General features: G+C 38.0%; 1 protein-coding gene across 1 annotated transcript in view; it reads left to right on the top strand.

The window, feature by feature from the left end:
* Window positions 1-609: 609 nt before the first annotated feature.
* LOC307118767 (uncharacterized protein) overlaps window positions 610-18598 on the top strand; it is a gene marked incomplete at its 3' end in the record, with an annotated part of 34119 nt that continues 16130 nt past the window's right edge. Inside the window, exons 1-7 of the mRNA XM_079804535.1 lie at window positions 610-699; window positions 772-844; window positions 9297-9335; window positions 9517-9754; window positions 10230-10369; window positions 12277-12568; window positions 13836-13981. Of these exons, the coding sequence (XP_079660661.1) occupies window positions 811-844; window positions 9297-9335; window positions 9517-9754; window positions 10230-10369; window positions 12277-12568; window positions 13836-13981 (889 nt within the window). The 5' untranslated portion in view covers window positions 610-699; window positions 772-810. The remainder of the gene's footprint in view (window positions 700-771; window positions 845-9296; window positions 9336-9516; window positions 9755-10229; window positions 10370-12276; window positions 12569-13835; window positions 13982-18598) is intronic.

Here is an 18598-nt window from a genome sequence, read left to right as displayed (position 1 = left end):
CTGTTCTCCTGCTCTCCGGACTGTCTTCGTGATCTGCATCTCTGTCTGCCTCAGTCTCAGTTTGTTCCCTTGTGTCTTTTGACTTTATGTGAGCTCTGTGCAGTTTTGTGAGAAATAAATGAGTATTTGAATCGCTATTGGATCTTCCAGTTTTCCTTTCAGTTGTTGTAACACGCAGCCACTTGCTTCGTTTCCTGAATGAATCAGTTGAATGCATGATTCAATGACTCACTCATTAAGACAGTGACCACCTACTGGTGGTTTTAGTTTCATATTTAGAGTATCATTTTATAATTCATTCATATTCATGCCACCTCTGAGCTATATTAACCAGTCTGTGCGCATACATAAAAACTATTTCAGATGCAGCTTCTGAAAAAAAAAAGTTTACTTGAAATAAATTCTATGTTGAATCAAAGTATTTCTTTCTAAAGCTACTTTTTGTGATGTCTATTCAATGCTTTTCTCATCTAACACAAAATTATCTTTTGGGGGTAATCACAATTAATCTAATTAATCACATACTGCAAATAAACCACACCAACAACCAATCAAAGGAGAAAGGATTTAATGGGGCGGAGTTTAAGGATGCAAAGAGAAAGATAGAGAAGGGTGGAGAGAGTGAAAGAGAGAAGTCATCAAGAAAAACATCATCTCCAACCGATTAATCCAACAAAACACTAAAAAGAGTAAACAAAGGTAGGTTGTGTTCTTTCTGCATCACTTAGGATGGAAATATAGACCAGTAATCATTGTGTCTCTTATTTTAAGTGATCTTCACATCTGGTTGTATTCCTGCTGAAAAGAGAGATGTGGATGTTCAGATACTTGTTTTCACTTCTCGGTAAGAATCTCTCACATCTCTTGTACTAAATAATAGCTGATGCTTAAAGCTTATTATTTATAGATTTATATTTTATTTTTATTTATATTTATTTATTTATAGCTTATTAAAAAAAATAAGTCTTCTCTCAAATGGAAAACTACCAAAACGTTTGATCTAGAGTACTAACCTCTTGCACCTAACTATTTAAAAAACCAGCAACTGGTTATGCTGGTTGTATGTGTGATTAGAAATGTATATCACAATGACAACTCCTTATAACACAAATAACATACCTGCCAACTTTTCAAAAAACCTTGGAGTGAGATTTTGTCAGGGGAGATCAAAATTATGCCGCACACGCAGCCACAAAAGTTGGTGGCTCAGATATCAAAGAATTTGAATTCATTTGATGTTGTACCCATGTATACCCTGCATTCTGGTGGTTTGTGGGGAGGCCGAAAGCCGTTGATATCGGCAGCCTACTGGAGATGGACAACATTCTGTGAAGCAGACATAGCTGAAGGTCCACCCCCAGGAAATTTTGGATTAAGTAGATGTGATTTCCTGCATTCTAGTGGATTTTGGGGTGGTCTCATGTTCGGCATCATTGCAGAGCCTTCTAGACTTGAGCTAAACATTCAACCAGAAAACTATGGTTGTGCCTAGATGACTTATTAATAGACCAGTGTTTAAGGTTGATTAGGTTGATTGATATTTTGATTAGAATGGTATTAGCTAATGTGTTCTTCATGTATTGTGCTAGTTTAGCAATTATAATGTTTGGATCTCCACAAAAACACATGGTTCACGGTTCTGGAATTTGAGACACAGTATTCAAGGACTGGCAATTATGTGAAAACAAACATTGGTCTTAGAAAGTGCTTAAATTAAACAAAGTTTAAGAGTAGTTAAAGAAGAGAAACCGACATATTTTTGCTTTTTCAATCAGGGAGTCTGCTGCCGAATTCAGGCGAATGCAAAAGAAAATCCCCTATTTTTACACAGTTTACAGTGCAGAACTGAACTCAACAGAACTGTTGGATTGATAAGCTATGTGCATTCAAATACTGTAGAATAATAATGTATCTAGAATATTATATATAACCATATTTTAAATAATTTATCATTTTGACTCCTAATTTAACATTTTCATTGTTCTTAAATATTGTTTAAATTCAGTTATGTGATGTTTTTTATAAAACGATTGCAAAACAGGGTGATTTTCGAGAATTTAAGCTTTCAAATAATACCTATAATGATTAGGCATACTTAAAACTTGGTTTGAATAAATAGTCTATATTGATGTTTATTAAACACATAAGCTAATTGATTACTAATTTTATAATTTATTTATTTTGATGGCTTATTGGTTTATGGTTTATGATTTATTTCCAATTAACTTGTTTATAATGAATTCACTGTTTTCATTAAAAGCTGAGCAATATGTCTGTATGATTCTCTGATGATAATATTAACGATGTTAAAATAATGTTAAGATTAAAAAAAAAAATTTTTAGCATATGCAGAATTATCTACCATTAATGATAAACTAAATCCTAAAAAATCCTCTGCTTCAGTCTATTGCAGATATAGATAATCATACATGCATGCGTATAACCATGGTTGCAGATGCACAGGCAACATTTGAATGTTCACAAAGCGCATTCACGAATGGCTTTGACAGTTCGAAAACGTATAGCGGCCCATAGAAACAGTCGCTAATGAGGCATCTACTTATACAAATCTATGGACAGCAGCACATAGGGTTCAGTGGCGCTCAGCAGCACCATACCGTCGGGGAGATTGAAAAGAACGAACGAGTCTCGGTCCAAGATCAGATTATTATTATTATTATTAATTTTTATTTTTTGACATTGGATGTGTGGCGTGAGTGCGTGTGAAAACAGGCAAAACCGTGTGTCAGATGGCGAAAGCGTGAGAGTTGGCAGCTCTGAAATAAGGTTTTAAGCAAATGATTCCTTTGCAAATGATTCCTTTGAGTGGATTGGTAACCTCAACAACATAGATTTGTTTTTTAGCACTAATATGCCATTCAAATCAAACTACACAGAATCACTAAATGTGCATTTGTCAAGAAATTGTTTAGAAAGAGTTTTTTTTTTACAAGTATGTGATGCTTTACTGCCATTTGTTCACTGAATAAAAAGAGTCCAGATATGTAAAGAATGTATGTAAAAAAGAACAATAATCAGGACCATTGCAAATGAATCAAAATGTGAATCAAAAACAGGTTCCAAAAGTTCTTTGTTTAAATAATTTTGCAGTGATGTCATAGAAGAACCATTTTCAGTGATCATTTCTTAAAAAAGCCATTATTTTCTTAGCGTGAAGAACATTTTCAAAGTCTAAAAAACCTTTAGGGCAATGGAAAAATTCCATGGATCTTAGCCCCCTCGAGTCAGCCCTCGCACCGGGCAATCAACTCGCTTTTTTTTCAGTGCCAAAGAGACTCAAATCATTTTTATCATTCAGCCAAGTGTTATACATCATTATAATCTGTTAAGTTTCTACTTTTATTTGTGTACAGTCACAATAAAAACGAAATGTTCTGCTTTTTGCAAAATAAAGAAAAGAAACATGATGCGCGATCTGCAGCCTCTCTGTAAATGATGTCTAATCTGATTCTCTTCAGAAAAGGAACTCTAGTGTTGGGGTAACAGCTTAGGACCCAGGACCAGTAGTGAAAAATGAAGACCAGGAGTCAGGAATCAGATCAATTAAAGAAAATTTTACTGAAGAATAGTTTGCAGTTTCATCAGCAGAAGCCAGCTCAAGAGGAGTTCGTAGGCCGCACTCCCTCCAAAAGTCTCCCCGCCTCCGTCTAACGTACAAACAATTTTCTGAACAGTTATACTGTTTTCAAGGTCTAGACACGTCATTACTGCCATGTGGAATGATTCTGATTGGTTCTAACAACATGCAATGTAAGCAACTTTCCACACGTAGACAGATAGGAGCATATATCACTAAAAATGCGTAGACTTGATGTCGCCCAGGCCCAGATTAGTCCCCAGTGACCTCGGAGGTCACAGAAAAGACGCCTCCAAGTCTAGAATCGTCTACCGAAAGGACCATCTCTAATACTGGATCGGCACAGAATCATGAGACGCACACACAAAGCTCCGCAGAATAGCAGTTTCCATCAAGGTCGGAACATCTTAACTAACTATCAACAAGGCTCTTCTCCAAAACATGCTGATACTACATTTAGTTCAGAAGTGACTTTATTCTATTTTATAAAGAAAGAAAAGTATATCAAAGAGGTACATTTCTCTGAGTCCCCAAAGAGTCCCATAGCTGTGACATAGATGACTCCAGGGGTCACTTTAGTAAGACATACAGTTAACACATGCTGAGCACTCTTCACTCCCTGGGGTGTTATTACAACACCAAGGACAGTTGCCTGTCAGCACGTCTTGACACAGACATCAGAGCAGCACCTAAATAATCTGGATTCAAAAGCACAGAGCAACTAAAACACTACAATATCCAAAATCACTCCTTGAATATAGAGAACTGATTTATCAAATGTAGGAAATGGTTATAACTTGATTATCATTAATTCTTATTTTAATATTGAACATAAAATCATTCTTGAAGGATATGTGTCTGATGAAGAGACAAGTGATGTTTGGCTTGACCCTTGACCCTTCACTAGCTTAGCGAATACTTATCACACAAACATGAGACATATGTCTAAAGAAACGTCGAAATGTCAGGTTTAAATAATGTAAATCAAACTGAAAACAAATATACACTCACCTAAAGGATTATTAGGAACACCTGTTCAATTTCTCATTAATGCAATTATCTAATCAAGCAATCACATGGCAGTTGCTTCAATGCATTTAGGGGTGTGGTCCTGGTCAAGACGATCTCCTGAACTCCACACTGAATGTCAGAATGGGAAAGAAAGGTGATTTAAGCAATTTTGAGCGTGGCATGGTTGTTGGTGCCAGACGGGCCGGTCTGAGTATTTCACAATCTGCTCAGTTACTGGGATTTTCACGCACAACCATTTCTAGGGTTTACAAAGAATGGTGTGAAAAGGGAAAAACATCCAGTATGCGGCAGTCCTGTGGGCGAAAATGCCTTGTTGATGCTAGAGGTCAGAGGAGAATGGGCCGACTGATTCAAGCTGATAGAAGAGCAACTTTGACTGAAATAACCACTCGTTACAACCGAGGTATGCAGCAAAGCATTTGTGAAGCCACAACACACACAACCTTGAGGCGGATGGGCTACAACAGCAGAAGACCCCACCGGGTACCACTCATCTCCACTAAAAATAGGAAAAAGAGGCTACAATTTGCACGAGCTCACCAAAATTGGACAGTTGAAGACTGGAAAAATGTTGCCTGGTCTGATGAGTCTCGATTTCTGTTGAGACATTCAGATAGTAGAGTCAGAATTTGGCATAAACAGAATGAGAACATGGATCCATCATGCCTTGTTACCACTGTGCAGGCTGCTGGTGGTGGTGTAATGGTGTGGGGTTTTTCTTGGCACACTTTAGGCCCCTTAGTGCCAATTGGGCATTGTTTAAATGCCACGGCCTACCTGAGCATTGTTTCTGACCATGTCCATCCCTTTATGACCACCATGTACCCATCCACTGATGGCTACTTCCAGCAGGATAATGCACCTTGTCACAAAGCTCCAATCATTTCAAATTGGTTTCTTGAACATGACAATGAGTTCACTGTACTAAAATGGCCCCCACGGTCACCAGATCTCAACCCAATAGAGCATCTTTGGGATGTGGAGGAACGGGAGCTTCGTGCCCACAAATCTCCATCAACTGCAAGATGCTATCCTATCAATATGGGCCAACATTTCTAAAAAATGCTTTCAGCACCTTGTTGAATCAATGCCACGTAGAATTAAGGCAGTTCTGAAGGCGAAAGGGGGTCAAACACAGTATTAGTATGGTGTTCCTAATAATCCTTTAGGTGAGTGTATGTGTTTAAGTAATCTGTTTAAAAACAGAGAGATGTCAGTCGTTAGCGAGCCACTTCATTAGCCGGTAATGCGACCACGCCCACGGAGCGCCCATTCTTTGAGATTCAAATACCATAAGTCAAATATTCTCTGTTTATGTAATCGGGTTGAAAAGAGAGACATGTCAGTCGTTCGCATGTGTCAGATTATGAAGTACTAATTGTTAAATAGCCTAGTGTCACATCAACAAAGCTTTTATTTGCAAATTTCTGCTTAGATGCTATAACTATAGTACCAGTCAAACGTTTTGTGTTCATTAGCCATTAAAACGTATTTTGTTTCATATTGATGTTTAAATATTATAGCCTAATGTTATTTTTTATTTAATATATGTGTATTTATGAAAAGTGTACAGCACTAGTAATAAAGGACACATCATTAGATTTGCAATATATCAGAAGACATGGAGTTTGTCAGAAATGATTTTGACCACTTCATTAAGTTTTGTTTTGTAGAAAGCCTTTCTTTAAAGTGAATTTCGTTTTGTATAAATTGTATCTTAATTTTAATCAATCTTTTTAATATATTTGCCTCTTATTTAATAAGAACCAAATATAGCAGATAGCCTTAAATCATGCATTGCACGCGTCTCATAAATGAACCGCAAACTCAAAATTATATTTGGGTATTGTGTGTATCGGATAGTTTACAAAATCAAATGATTCAGAAAATGGTTGCCATTGAAATGACTGGGAATAACGTGTCCAAATCAACCTGAATTCACCCTATACTCTTTGAAATCATAATTGCATTTCATTATGTTGTTTTAAATCCCAAATATTTTACTAATAACATTCATCATTACCAATTATTCAGTTATTTGTATTTACTGAATACTAAATACTTTCAAAAACATTAGAAATAGCAGTCAAATCGTTTGATAATTTAAAATATAATAGGCCTTTGTAATGTGCCTTTGTTGACTACGTTCTAAATAAACTACAACAAAATATATTTATTTTGTCCTGTTTTTTTAGCTCTCTCAGTCACATACCTGAGGCTCATTAATTATGCAGCTCATTATGCAGGTTATTGTGCATCCTCTTGTTCTCCCAGGTGTGATTCACAGCATTATTCATGATTATTCACACCCCTTCGCATACAGCCTTTGTAAATCAATATATTGTTTTATGTGAATGAGTAGGCTCAATGATTCTCACATCAGCTTGCAGCAAAAACTCTAGGCAACAACACCCATTAGTCAAAAGTCTTGTGGACAAATATCTATTTTGTTTTGTGGTCTTAATTCAGTTTTTTCAAAAACCATGCATAAGCATTATTCTTTCCAAAAAACAAGCATGTACATACACGTTGCTCACATATTATGGCAGCCCAGTTTGTGCTGAACACAGTGTAATGGCACTTTTGCCATTAATATGTTTATAAGCAACTAAAAAAAGCACAAATGTCAGAGCATTTCAAAACTTCTAAAGGTCCCCAAAACAGCTCAGACTCCAGAGGGTTAAAGGGGGGGTAAGTGCCTTCTGGTAACCGATGTTGATATTTCAAATCACCAAAACAAACATGCCCCTATTTTGATAGTTCCGCCCCACACATACGTAACCCAGGCAACGACTATGGCAGAATCTGAAGTGCCAGCCAGCCGAGGGTATGATGTCATCAGTAAGTGAAAGCAATGTGTGTTACTATGGTAATCCAGGTTGAATGTTCAGTGATAAAGTCATCCCTTACATCCCAAAAACACAAACACAGTTCTCATGAACAACTCGACAGCATGAGCAGGACAGTCCAACTAATAAATATATATTACAATTATGACCAGATTAGAGGGGTATATCGATCACGAAAGAGGACCCAAAAGAAAACAAACATATATTAGGAGTATATTGTCTTACTTTCCGAACACACTTTGGGAGCTGACGCTTGAAACAGACAGTGAGGAGGTTTAGACGCTCCAGGCTTATACAGTGTGGAGTGAATCGGTCTTTATCATCGCTGAAGTGAACGACAACACGATCGCAAATGGAAAAACAAGCGAACATGACACACGAGCATATTCAAGCAAAAGCCAGCATATATTAGTTCTGTGAAACAAAGCAAAACCAATGTTACTCGCCTATTGAGAAGAAATAAAGCAACCTCAGCGTACGATTGCAGGCCTTAGCGCTCCTTGAGTTTTCTCCTGCGCTGGAAAGCTGATACTTCTTGCCTTCAGCTTCGTAAGCCTTCTTTTGTTCCACAGACATTTTCCACGTGTTTTTTTTATCTGCCATCTCTCTCTTTCTGTCGTTGCTTGGCTCATATCCGTCCTGTGTCGAGTCTTTTGAATAATGACGTGCACTGAGCGCTCTTCTCCCCATCATTAGTAGACACGCCCCTTACTGCTGATTGGCTACACGTTTGTTTTGGTACTCGGTCCGAGACACTTTTATAAAGCATTTTTGAAATAACACTTACCCCACCTTTAAAGGTTCTTCATGGAACCATTAATGCCAATAAAAGATCCTTTATTTTTAAGAGTGTGTGATTTCTGCGTACTGAAACATGGATGGATTCACTGAATTTCACCATTTTATATGATAGAAACGATCATCAAATATTCAAAGGTGTTCACTACCCACCAAAATAAAAGTGTGTTTAATTTGAAAAAATAAATACACTATATTGCCAAAGTACTGGGACGCCCGTCCAAATCATTGATTTCAGGTGTTCAATCACTTCATTGCCAAGCACTAGTCATGCAGACGCTTCTACACACATTTGTGAAAGAATGGGTCGCCCTCAGGAGCTCAGAGAACTCAAGCGTGGTTGCGTGATAGGTGGCCACCTGTGCAATAAGTCCACTCGGGAAATTTCCTCACTACTAAATATTCCACACTCAACTGTTAGTGGTGTTATAACAAAGTGGAAGCAATTGGGAACAACAGCAACTCAGCCACGAAGTGGTAGGCCACGTAAAATCACAGAGCGGGGTCAGAGCCTGAAGAGGCGGTTGCTAGGAGAACGGGACTTTGACTGCATTGTGCCAAGTGTAAAGTTTGGTGGAGGGGGGGATTATTGGGATTATGGGGTTGTTTTTCAGGGGTTGGGCTTGGCCCCTTAGTTCCAGTGAAAGGAACTCTTAAAACTTCACCAAGACATTTTGGACAATTTCATGCTCCCAATTTTCTGGGAACAGTTTGGGGACGGCCCCTCCCTGTCCCAACATGACAGCGCTCCAGTGCACAAAGCGTCGCTCCATAAAGACATGGATGAGCAAATTTGGTGTGGAGGAACTTGACTGGCCTGCACAGAGTCCTGACCTCAACCCGATAGAACACCTTTGGGATGAATTAGAGCGGAGACTGAGAGCCAGGCCTTCTCGTCCAACATCAGTGCCTGACCTTTCCTAAGCCTTTGCCAGTGGTTAAAAAGGCGAGGCACATTTTTCATGCTTTTCCATGAAATTATTCCAGATTTATAACTATTTGTTTATTTCTGCAAACAGGCACTGTTGCCATTCATGCCGAGACAAATAACTTGCAAGGTAATGGTTTCTTTAATATTTAAATGAAACAACATGTTCTCTGATGAAACCAGTTCAGTCTAGGTTGCTGAGAAAGTCGTGCTCTGATTATATTATAACGCAGTGAGACAGCCCATTTCCACTGCAGGTGAATTATAAAATAATTGTATTTATTTTTGTGTATTTTCTTAACCCTTTCTAGATAATATTGCAATCAGGGGAAGGGCTCAACAGTCATCTACACTTTTCTTCGGGCCTAATGCTGCCATTGATGGATGTGATTCTTGCTGCACCCAAACTGAAAGCGAGACTAACCCGTGGTGGAGGCTGAATCTAATGAACTCAAAAAGCATTAAAGAAGTGGTCGTCACTGGCCGGATTGCTGGAGCCGAGATTCGCGTCGGAAACTCCCTGGACAACAACGGCACAAACAATCCAATGTGACGTAATTTATAAGAAAAATTACCATTTACTCATATAAAAGTAACAATCGAAATGTTGATGGTACTCCAAAAGTATGACAATGCTATTTTAACAATGCTTATTTATAATAATTATTATTTTGAATTACTTAGATATAATTTATGTAATTATTATACCCTTAATCAATTACACATGTATAATTTTAGTTAATCAATCATTAATAGGCACATAGTTAAAATGAATATAAATAGCCTATATAAAGGTCATACAAATAAGCTTTAAAATCAATAAATAAAGCTATAAAAATTACTACATGTGAGTTTAAATGTTCAATTATCTTTTTTAACTAAACTAACTTCATAACTTTTACTTGCACTGACTAAGTAAGATTTTTCTTAAATAGGTCCACTTTAGGGGGGGGGGGGGCTCTATCTACTCTTGATATCGTTTTAATTCATGTGAAGTGATTAATGTTTCATATTCTCTCTCTAGATGTGCGAAAAAATCTGGTATCCGAGCAGGACAAAACATCTCTTACGAGTGCGGTGGATTGGAAGGACAATATGTGAACGTGGTCATTCCTGGAGATTCAAAAAGTCTCGTACTGTGTGAAGTGAAAGTCTATGAAACAGGTAATAGTATGTCAAATGTGGATCAAAGACAAGACGTCACAATTTTGGTATCCGCGTTAAAATAAATTTACAAAAAACAGAGAGAAGTGAGCGAGATAAAGGGGACTATAGTGAGAAACACAAAGCAAAACATATACAAGCAACAAGCAAACATATAAAATTCTGGAATGCATACGGCAAGAAAGGAGAGAAACATTTAGAAATGAAACCGTTAGAATATTCGGTAGACTTTATCAATTTTTGCTTTGTCTTTTTATTCTCTGAACTTTTCTGGGGACCCCTTAGAACCTTCTGGAGGACCCCTGGGGGTCCCCGGACCCCAGTTTGAAAACCCCTGGTTTAGTGAACGGTGGAAGCAGAGCTCACACACGCCCTCACTCCTGCTGTCACACAGACGCACATTAAGAAATACTGCTCTTATTAGAGTGCTGTACCGGTACTAATACAATTTCATATCGTACCCAACTTACCCTGTCGACTAAAATTATTGACGTTGACTAATTAACAGCGTCGACACAGACGATTGAATCGACCAATCGATAACAAGGACTATTATTAAAATGAATGTAATGATGCGGACTAAATCTAAAAACATTCCAATTATGGGAACAAAGGCAATATTATCTCCCTTTTTGGCAAAATGTCATTCAGAGTAACAAACCATGGTCATTCAGCGAAATGGATATATTTATGTAAAAATTTAACAAAATACTTATTCTGACCTGTAATTATCAAAATATATAAAAGAATATGTGATCATACTAATTTGTATCATATTTTTATACAATTTGTATTTGTATTCACTTCTTGCTGACAAATGTGTAAAACCTAGTGGTTTGAAGGATAGTGGCAAAGTATACATATTTAAAAAGTACAATGAGTTAGTATTTGTGGCTGCACTGTGATCCTTAAATAGAAATCATTTGATGATACATTAATAGACTCTGTTTTAACTACGCCTAATAAGATTTTCTGATACATAAATATTGTCACATTTTAGTGGGTGTCTTCTGTAAATCATGGTAAAAATGTATGATAGTCATAATTTTTTGCTCAGAAAAATATACAATTAAACGGGACACATTCTAATGTATAGGAAACAAACGAAATGTAAAGCTGTATTACACATTAATTTTTGCATGCTTGAAACCCCCATTTCATCTTGACCCAAATACAAAAGTCCGGAATAATTAAGATTGTTAGTACACAGAGGCTGTATTTATTTGATCAAAAATACAGTAAAAAGGTGATATTATATTATAAGTATTATTTAAAATAAACTTTTTTCTTAAAGGGGCTATATGCAACTTTTCCCCCAAAATAAACGTAACAATAGCCTTTTTATTTTACCATTTATGACTCAAACATCTCCTGATGAGCATACTGACACCTTGTCCGCTCACAGTGGGTGCACCTATAAGCCTGTATCCTATTTTTCCTATCTTCTGTCGGGTCATTTTTTTTCCCGCGCTGTCTGCGGATGTGACGTCACCACCTCTGCGAGAGTGAGCAGAAAATAAGAGCAGTTCTGTTTTTTGGCCACAGGTGTCAGTCGCGAGTTTAAATTTCAGAAAAACGCATATAGCCCCTTTAAAGTGTAATTTATTCCTTTGATCAAAGCTGCATTTATCACGATCCTTCAGAAATCATTCTCATATGAGGAATTTGATGCTCAAGAAACATTTATGATTATTATCAATGTTGAAAACTATGAAATTTTTTGTGGACACCATGTACATTTTATTTTTTCACGATTTGTTGATGAACATAAAGTTCAAAAGAACAGCATTTATTTGAAATATAATCTTTTGTAACATTATAAATGTCTTTACTGTCACTTTTGATCAATTTAATGTCTCCTTGATGAATCAAAGTATTACTTTTGTTTTTTGTTTTGTTTTATATAGGTCAATTTTTTGATAATGTGACATTAAAAGGAAATGCTGTTCAGTCATCTATATTTAATTACTGGCATGCTAGACGTGCCATTGATGGAATAAAACCCCTCCCAGGCACATCCTCAATGTTTACCCATACAAATGTGGAGAATAATCCCTGGTGGAGGCTGGATCTGCTGGATAATTACTACATTAATAAAGTGACCATCACCAACAGACTAGACTGCTGTCCTGAACGAATCAACGGAGCAGAGATTCGCATCGGAAACTCCCTGGATAACAACGGCAACAACAATCCCAGGTTACAGTTACTCATCTCTCTTACAAGAAAAGGTTCTATATAGAACCATAAAGGGTTCCGTCAAGAGCTTTATATATAGAACCTTTTAGGGGTTCCATCATAGGATCATTTTATAGATTTAGATTTTATTTATTTATTTTTAATATAAATTACAATTTTTGAATTAAACCGCTCATAAATTAGAAAAAAAATTAAGTAACACAAATAATACATTAAAACATTATGCAATTATTTCAGACATTTCTCCTTAAAAGGGAATTGAGAAATCAACTTTCCCTTGAGCTTTTAATATATAAAAGTTAATCTTAATATAAGAATATCCTGTGAGTTTCAGAGCTGAAAACGTCCTTGTTAGTCAAAGAAAAGCTTTTATTGACAGCTGGCTCAGCAAACGATTAATCTGCGAATGTGCTTTCCTGTGACGTCAGAGAGCAGTGAAACGCAGCCTTAACCAAAGAGGAAGAACGTCTAATTCTGTAGCCCCACCCACCGATTCATGCATGACATGTAATAGATAAATAACATAGGCCTATGTGGCTGGCGGACCACTGGCCCCGGGACAGTCCATATGTGTAATCTCCACATGATACCTTAGGATGTGGCTTCCTTACTTTGCATAAAGAGGGCAGCAACAGTGGTGTTTTCCAAGGGATCCCAATATGACGGTGACGTTCCGACGTGACATTGAACATGACCGACTTTAAAGGAACATCTCGGTTACGTATGTAACCTTTGTTAACGGAACAGAGATGTCACTACATGTCGCCACAGTTGCTGTACCACTGCTGTGCGGCCACAAGTCACTGGCTCTGCTCCTCAGCGAAAAACAAAGGTGTGTTGCATCTGTTTCTGGTTTTATACCTGCGCTGCAGGGTGGAGCGCGAGATGCAAGTCTCACACGTCAATGTGCATTGGCTCATTTTGTTTACACTCAAAGGTGATTGGGCTACACTTTCTGTGATCATTCGCCTCAGTGACGGATCACTTCCTGTATTCCTCAGTTGTAAGTCGCTTCGGATAAAAGCGTCTGCTAAATGAATAAATGTAAATGTGATCCCAATACGTCTGTGATGTTCCAGCGTGACGGCTCTGTTTCCTCCTTCAGGGAACGAGGGTTACATGCGTAACCAAGACGTTTTTACAAATTTTTGTTCAGTCTTTTCTGAGAAGCGATCCTACACTCTGCATTTTGGTGTTTTATTTAATTCCTCCTGTTTTGAAATTATACAAAATTATTGTATTTTCCTTTATCTCTTTGACTCTCCAGATGTGCTGTAATTGATAGTATTCCAGCAGGTGCTTCTTACAACTACTCATGTCCTGAATTGGAGGGACGTTATGTGAACGTGATTATTCCTGGAAATAATAAGATTCTTACGTTGTCTGAGGTGGAAGTCTATGAGTCTTTATCAGGTAATTCAGTACTAGGGGTGGTATTAATTTTTTTTTATAGCACGATATGAGTAATTTTATTTCACAATAACGATGTATCACAATATAGTTATTTTTGCTTTAAATAAGGTTATGATATCATCATTTTTGATACCATTGGAATTTCATAAATCTCATCACCAATTTCAATATCACAAAAAACTAACTTAAATTAAAACTTACAAACTCTCAAGCTTAGTGAAGACAAATAAACATCAGTGATAAGAACAAAGAAACACATTATAAGTGTAACGGAGACCAGCTAACATGAGCTGTGTGTGTAAACCTCACTCCCCTGATCTCAAGAGTAACTGATGCTAGAGACTGCGGTATTTAGTAGGGCTGGGACGATACACCCATCTCCCGATTTTTTAAGAATTGCGATTCTATGAGTATTGCAATTTTTCTGTTTTTACACTAAAACATGGGGGAAAGTTAAATCATACACGTATACAGACTGTACATGATGTGCAAGATGAGTCACGTTTACAAAATCAATTAATCTGATCTTTCTGAGTTTTATTTCAAAAGCATTATATACATTGATACATTCTCTTGAATAAATAATTCAATGACAAACACATTTTTAACAGTCATTTGTCGCCACCTAGTGGTGAAACAAAGTCAACTAGACAGTCGTTATTTGTCACACCGTTCTCAAAAGGAGATAATTATTTTGATCGCCACCATAGATGTCAGTGTTTATATTTGAACTATAAACTTTTATCCTTGTACTTCTATAATAATTTGAACTTATTGTATCATAGAAATAATAATACTATGAGGTTGAAATAACAGTCCCAACACAGATTTGAATTTTGCTAAAGGGTTTAGACAGACGAATTGTTGTCATTTAGGAATAAGATTGTGTGGGTGTTTGATTTAAGATTACACTTTTTTAAAGATTAATTGTGTAGCTTTACTGTCTCAGCATTGATATCTGATGCAAAGCGTATACTAGCAGTGCAATATTTTTAAGCGCATCACAGATAAATCAATTTGTGGGAAACGTACTCAGGTTACGTATGTTCCCTGAGAACGTTCCCTTCCGAAAGGGATCTCGCACTGCGTCCTAGAATGCTTTGGGGAACGATATACCCACGCCGCCATGCTGAGGGGAGTGTCTGCCCACTGGCAGTGACAACTGTCAGAACAAGCTAATTCAAATGAAATGCCCGAACCACTCCCCCTCAGGTCACACTGGGCTGTCAGTGACAGCATTCCCTATGGTCATAGCCCAAGCTATAAGCCTCAAGAGGAAACCTTCGTACACTACATGAAGTCCTACCCAGACCATTCAAAGGCCTTGATCCAACCATTTCAACAGAAGGGGTCTATTTAAAGGAATGTGGCTAGGGAACCCGAGGGAGCCCCAGCCAGTCACTACTCTGGGAACATATGTGACCCGTTACGGCAACCAGGGACACAAGTCGGCAGCACAAGTTTCGAGCAAAATGGGAATGAAGCAGGTTTTTTTTTCAAAATTGGTGATTTTCGCTTTTTTTGCCGAATCTGTTAGTTGAGATCATGAAGAAGCCTCTCCATGTTTGAGATAGCAGTATTGGTATATTTAAAAGCATACACTTTGAGGTTGAAATCGCCTTGTTTTTAGGAGATTCTAGCATGCAGCAGAGGCGTGTTTCTCCTTTGTTTTTGTCCTGCCCTCTAATGGAAGCATGGCTCAGTGTTGCCAGGTCTGCTGTTTTTAATGTCCGCGGGTTGAAGCGACCCCAATTATGTGATATTTAGCCCCGGGAATGTGAATTTTAGTAGGCAACCATGCCAAAAAAACACATATTTTACCCCCTGAAATGCGATTTTTACCGGAGAAACCCCCCTGAAACGCGATTGGGCTAGTTTTGAGTAGCAATTGTGCGGGTTTTGTTGTGAAAACCTGGCAACCCTGGTGGCTGATACACGAGCAGCGAGCAGCTGATACGAAGTGCAAACCTCCCAGATAACACAATGTCTGAAGCAGTAAAGAACCAACACGATCATCTTTCCCTCTTCTCTTCATTTTCTCTGTATGTCTATATGTGTTAAGTTACTGTGTGACTGATATAACAACACAGCACATTACACTAGATTTGAATTTAAATCAGCGCATCAGACCGTGCATTAAAAAGTGCCGCTTCCTGTTGTCAGGGCGCGCGCGCTCTCTCTCTCTTTAAACTCAAGTGCGTCGCGTGTCAGGTCGTTGCCATTGAGAAAAAAACAAACAAAACTGTCATTTAATGATGTGGGGAGAGTAAGCTAATCGCGGAAGAATAAAATGGATAGTAAAAAGATGCCAGGGGGAGCTGAAAAAGCCAAGTTAAAAAAAAGAAAGGCATTGGAGGATGACGCAGCCAAATGTGCCAAACTTACAGATATTTTTTCAAGACAATTGAGCACACAGGAACTGGCAACTCATATATAGTCAAAATACTATATAGAAAGACGGTCGGGTGTGGTTACTTATGAATGGGAGAAACTGCAACGCGTAATGAAATTCCATATTATTCTCTCCGGTCCGATAATGTGTTATTTCGCCAACACTTCGTGGACTATGCTTGATTTACGTTTGTTACTTGCATTTATGCATTACATTAAGTGTTTCCCGCGTGAGGTACTTTGTGTTGTACATTACCATGATGTTCACGCGCGCACAAAACCACTACGGTACCTCAGCGTTTCACAGACACACCGTGAAATATTGCAAAAATAGACTGGTTACATGAGCCTCTTTTCAATAAAATCCATGCAAAAGTTAATATCAGATCATTTTAGAATACAGTATAGGATGTACCGAATATTCTTCAGTTTTATGCAAAACAGAAATATGACAAATAGAATATCAGACCTCTGTCATATGGCCAAAAGTAAAGTCCTTGAAAGGTTCTTGAATTTGAAGTTAACCAAGCTGTGGGAACGCTGTATTAACAACTATCCAAACTGTTTTAGACCTAAAAAAGCCTTTGTAGGCCTATGTTACCCTTAAATGTCAGAGAAAATAACAGAATCAGAGATTTTTTTTTTCTTATAGAAAATTGTACTTTGCATATTATACTATAAAAACACATAATTATAGTTGATTTTAGTTTATCATAGTTGATCATGACGGTTATCACATAATCCTGTTAAAAAGTCCCAATGCTACACAATGAAATCAATTCACCAAGTTTTATGTAGAAAACCAGCAAATAACAAATAAAAAGTTTTTATAAAAAGATAAAACTCACATATTTCAGCCTCTAAATCATTTTTAGTCAAAAAAGATAAATTACGGACATTTACAATGGACATTATCCTTTATTATTAACAGTATGCGGTCCGATTGTAACCATGCAGCTTTACAGGGGGAGCTTTACAGGGGGTATGGCTTATCTAAATGAGATGTAAATGAGCCCTATTGTCACTCCCAGCAGGTGAGAACAATCTTTAGAGAGGCAAATTCCTCCCTGTTAAGCTTTTTTGAGTGCCTACTTTCAAATGGCCACAACTTCTCCAAATATTATCAGATTTCCATGTGTTACACATCACTGGAAAGCTTGGACTACACTTTCGGGAATCTGTAAATAACTCAAAATGCTCCAGAACCGACTTGTGTCCCTACCTTCCGTGACTGGTCACATATTCACCCGAATGCCACCAGAGAGGCCCGACCTGGTGTCACTTATATTGGACCCTTCAGTCTGGCCAACAACCTGTCTGTTCAGAAACAGAGCCTCTGGACACTTGCCTCGGTGAGGCATCCAGACGGAGGGACTGCGAAACTGGCAGTACCCCTCAGACCGGATCTCAGAAACGTGTATCCTGGAGAGCAATACTCAGCGTATCGCTTTACAACCCTTGCTAGCGAGGGGAGTCTAACTGCTCTTTCCAAGGATCTACAAAGCACTTATGTTCTAAGGAGGCCGGACAGGCCTACGGACCGATCTAACTGGGAGGCCTCACAAGAGGCCTGCGATCGTCTGATCAGACTCAAGCAGTTGCGTGCTCTCAAGCGACCCTCGGTGAAGGGAGCACCGAGCCTGAGCTGGTAGGTAGACCAAGCTGTAGGCTAAATGCAATAGGATCCCTTCTACAGGGAACTCACATTCAGGTGCTGCCTGCTAAGGCAAGATCAACTGATAGCAAGCATCCACTAGCTGTCAGAGTCATGCCAGCTGTTTAGTGCCCAATCTCGGGAACTCTGTGGAACTGGTGAGGCCTACTAACTGATAGCAATTCATGCTAGCTGCCAGAGCATCCAAACTCGGGAACTTGCCTCCAGAGAGGCCTGGTGAGGCCTACTATCTGACTCCGCTGGTCCTGTTCCCCATAGCGTTCTAGGACCCAGTGCGAGATTCCTTTCTAAAGGGAACACTGCTTGTTTTCAACTGATTAGCATTTTTCTGATATTATATTATAGGATATGTTTAAGATACGTTTGTACAATATTTACATTCATATTTCATGTACATTTTCCAGCAAATATATATATTAAATAAGTCATTTGTTTTACATTTACACCATGTTGATCACTTTAGATATGTGCACTTGGAATAGAAACATTTTAAGCAGATGGTTAGTAAAGAGAATCATATTGTAGTTACATTTCTTAAGGTAACTAGTAAA

The sequence above is a fragment of the Gobio gobio genome, assembly GCF_949357685.1.
Source record: "Gobio gobio genome assembly, chromosome: 2".
Taxonomy (NCBI): domain Eukaryota; kingdom Metazoa; phylum Chordata; class Actinopteri; order Cypriniformes; family Gobionidae; genus Gobio; species Gobio gobio.
The sequence above is the reverse complement of the archived record's forward strand: the minus strand, read 5'-3'. Positions and strand labels throughout refer to the sequence as shown.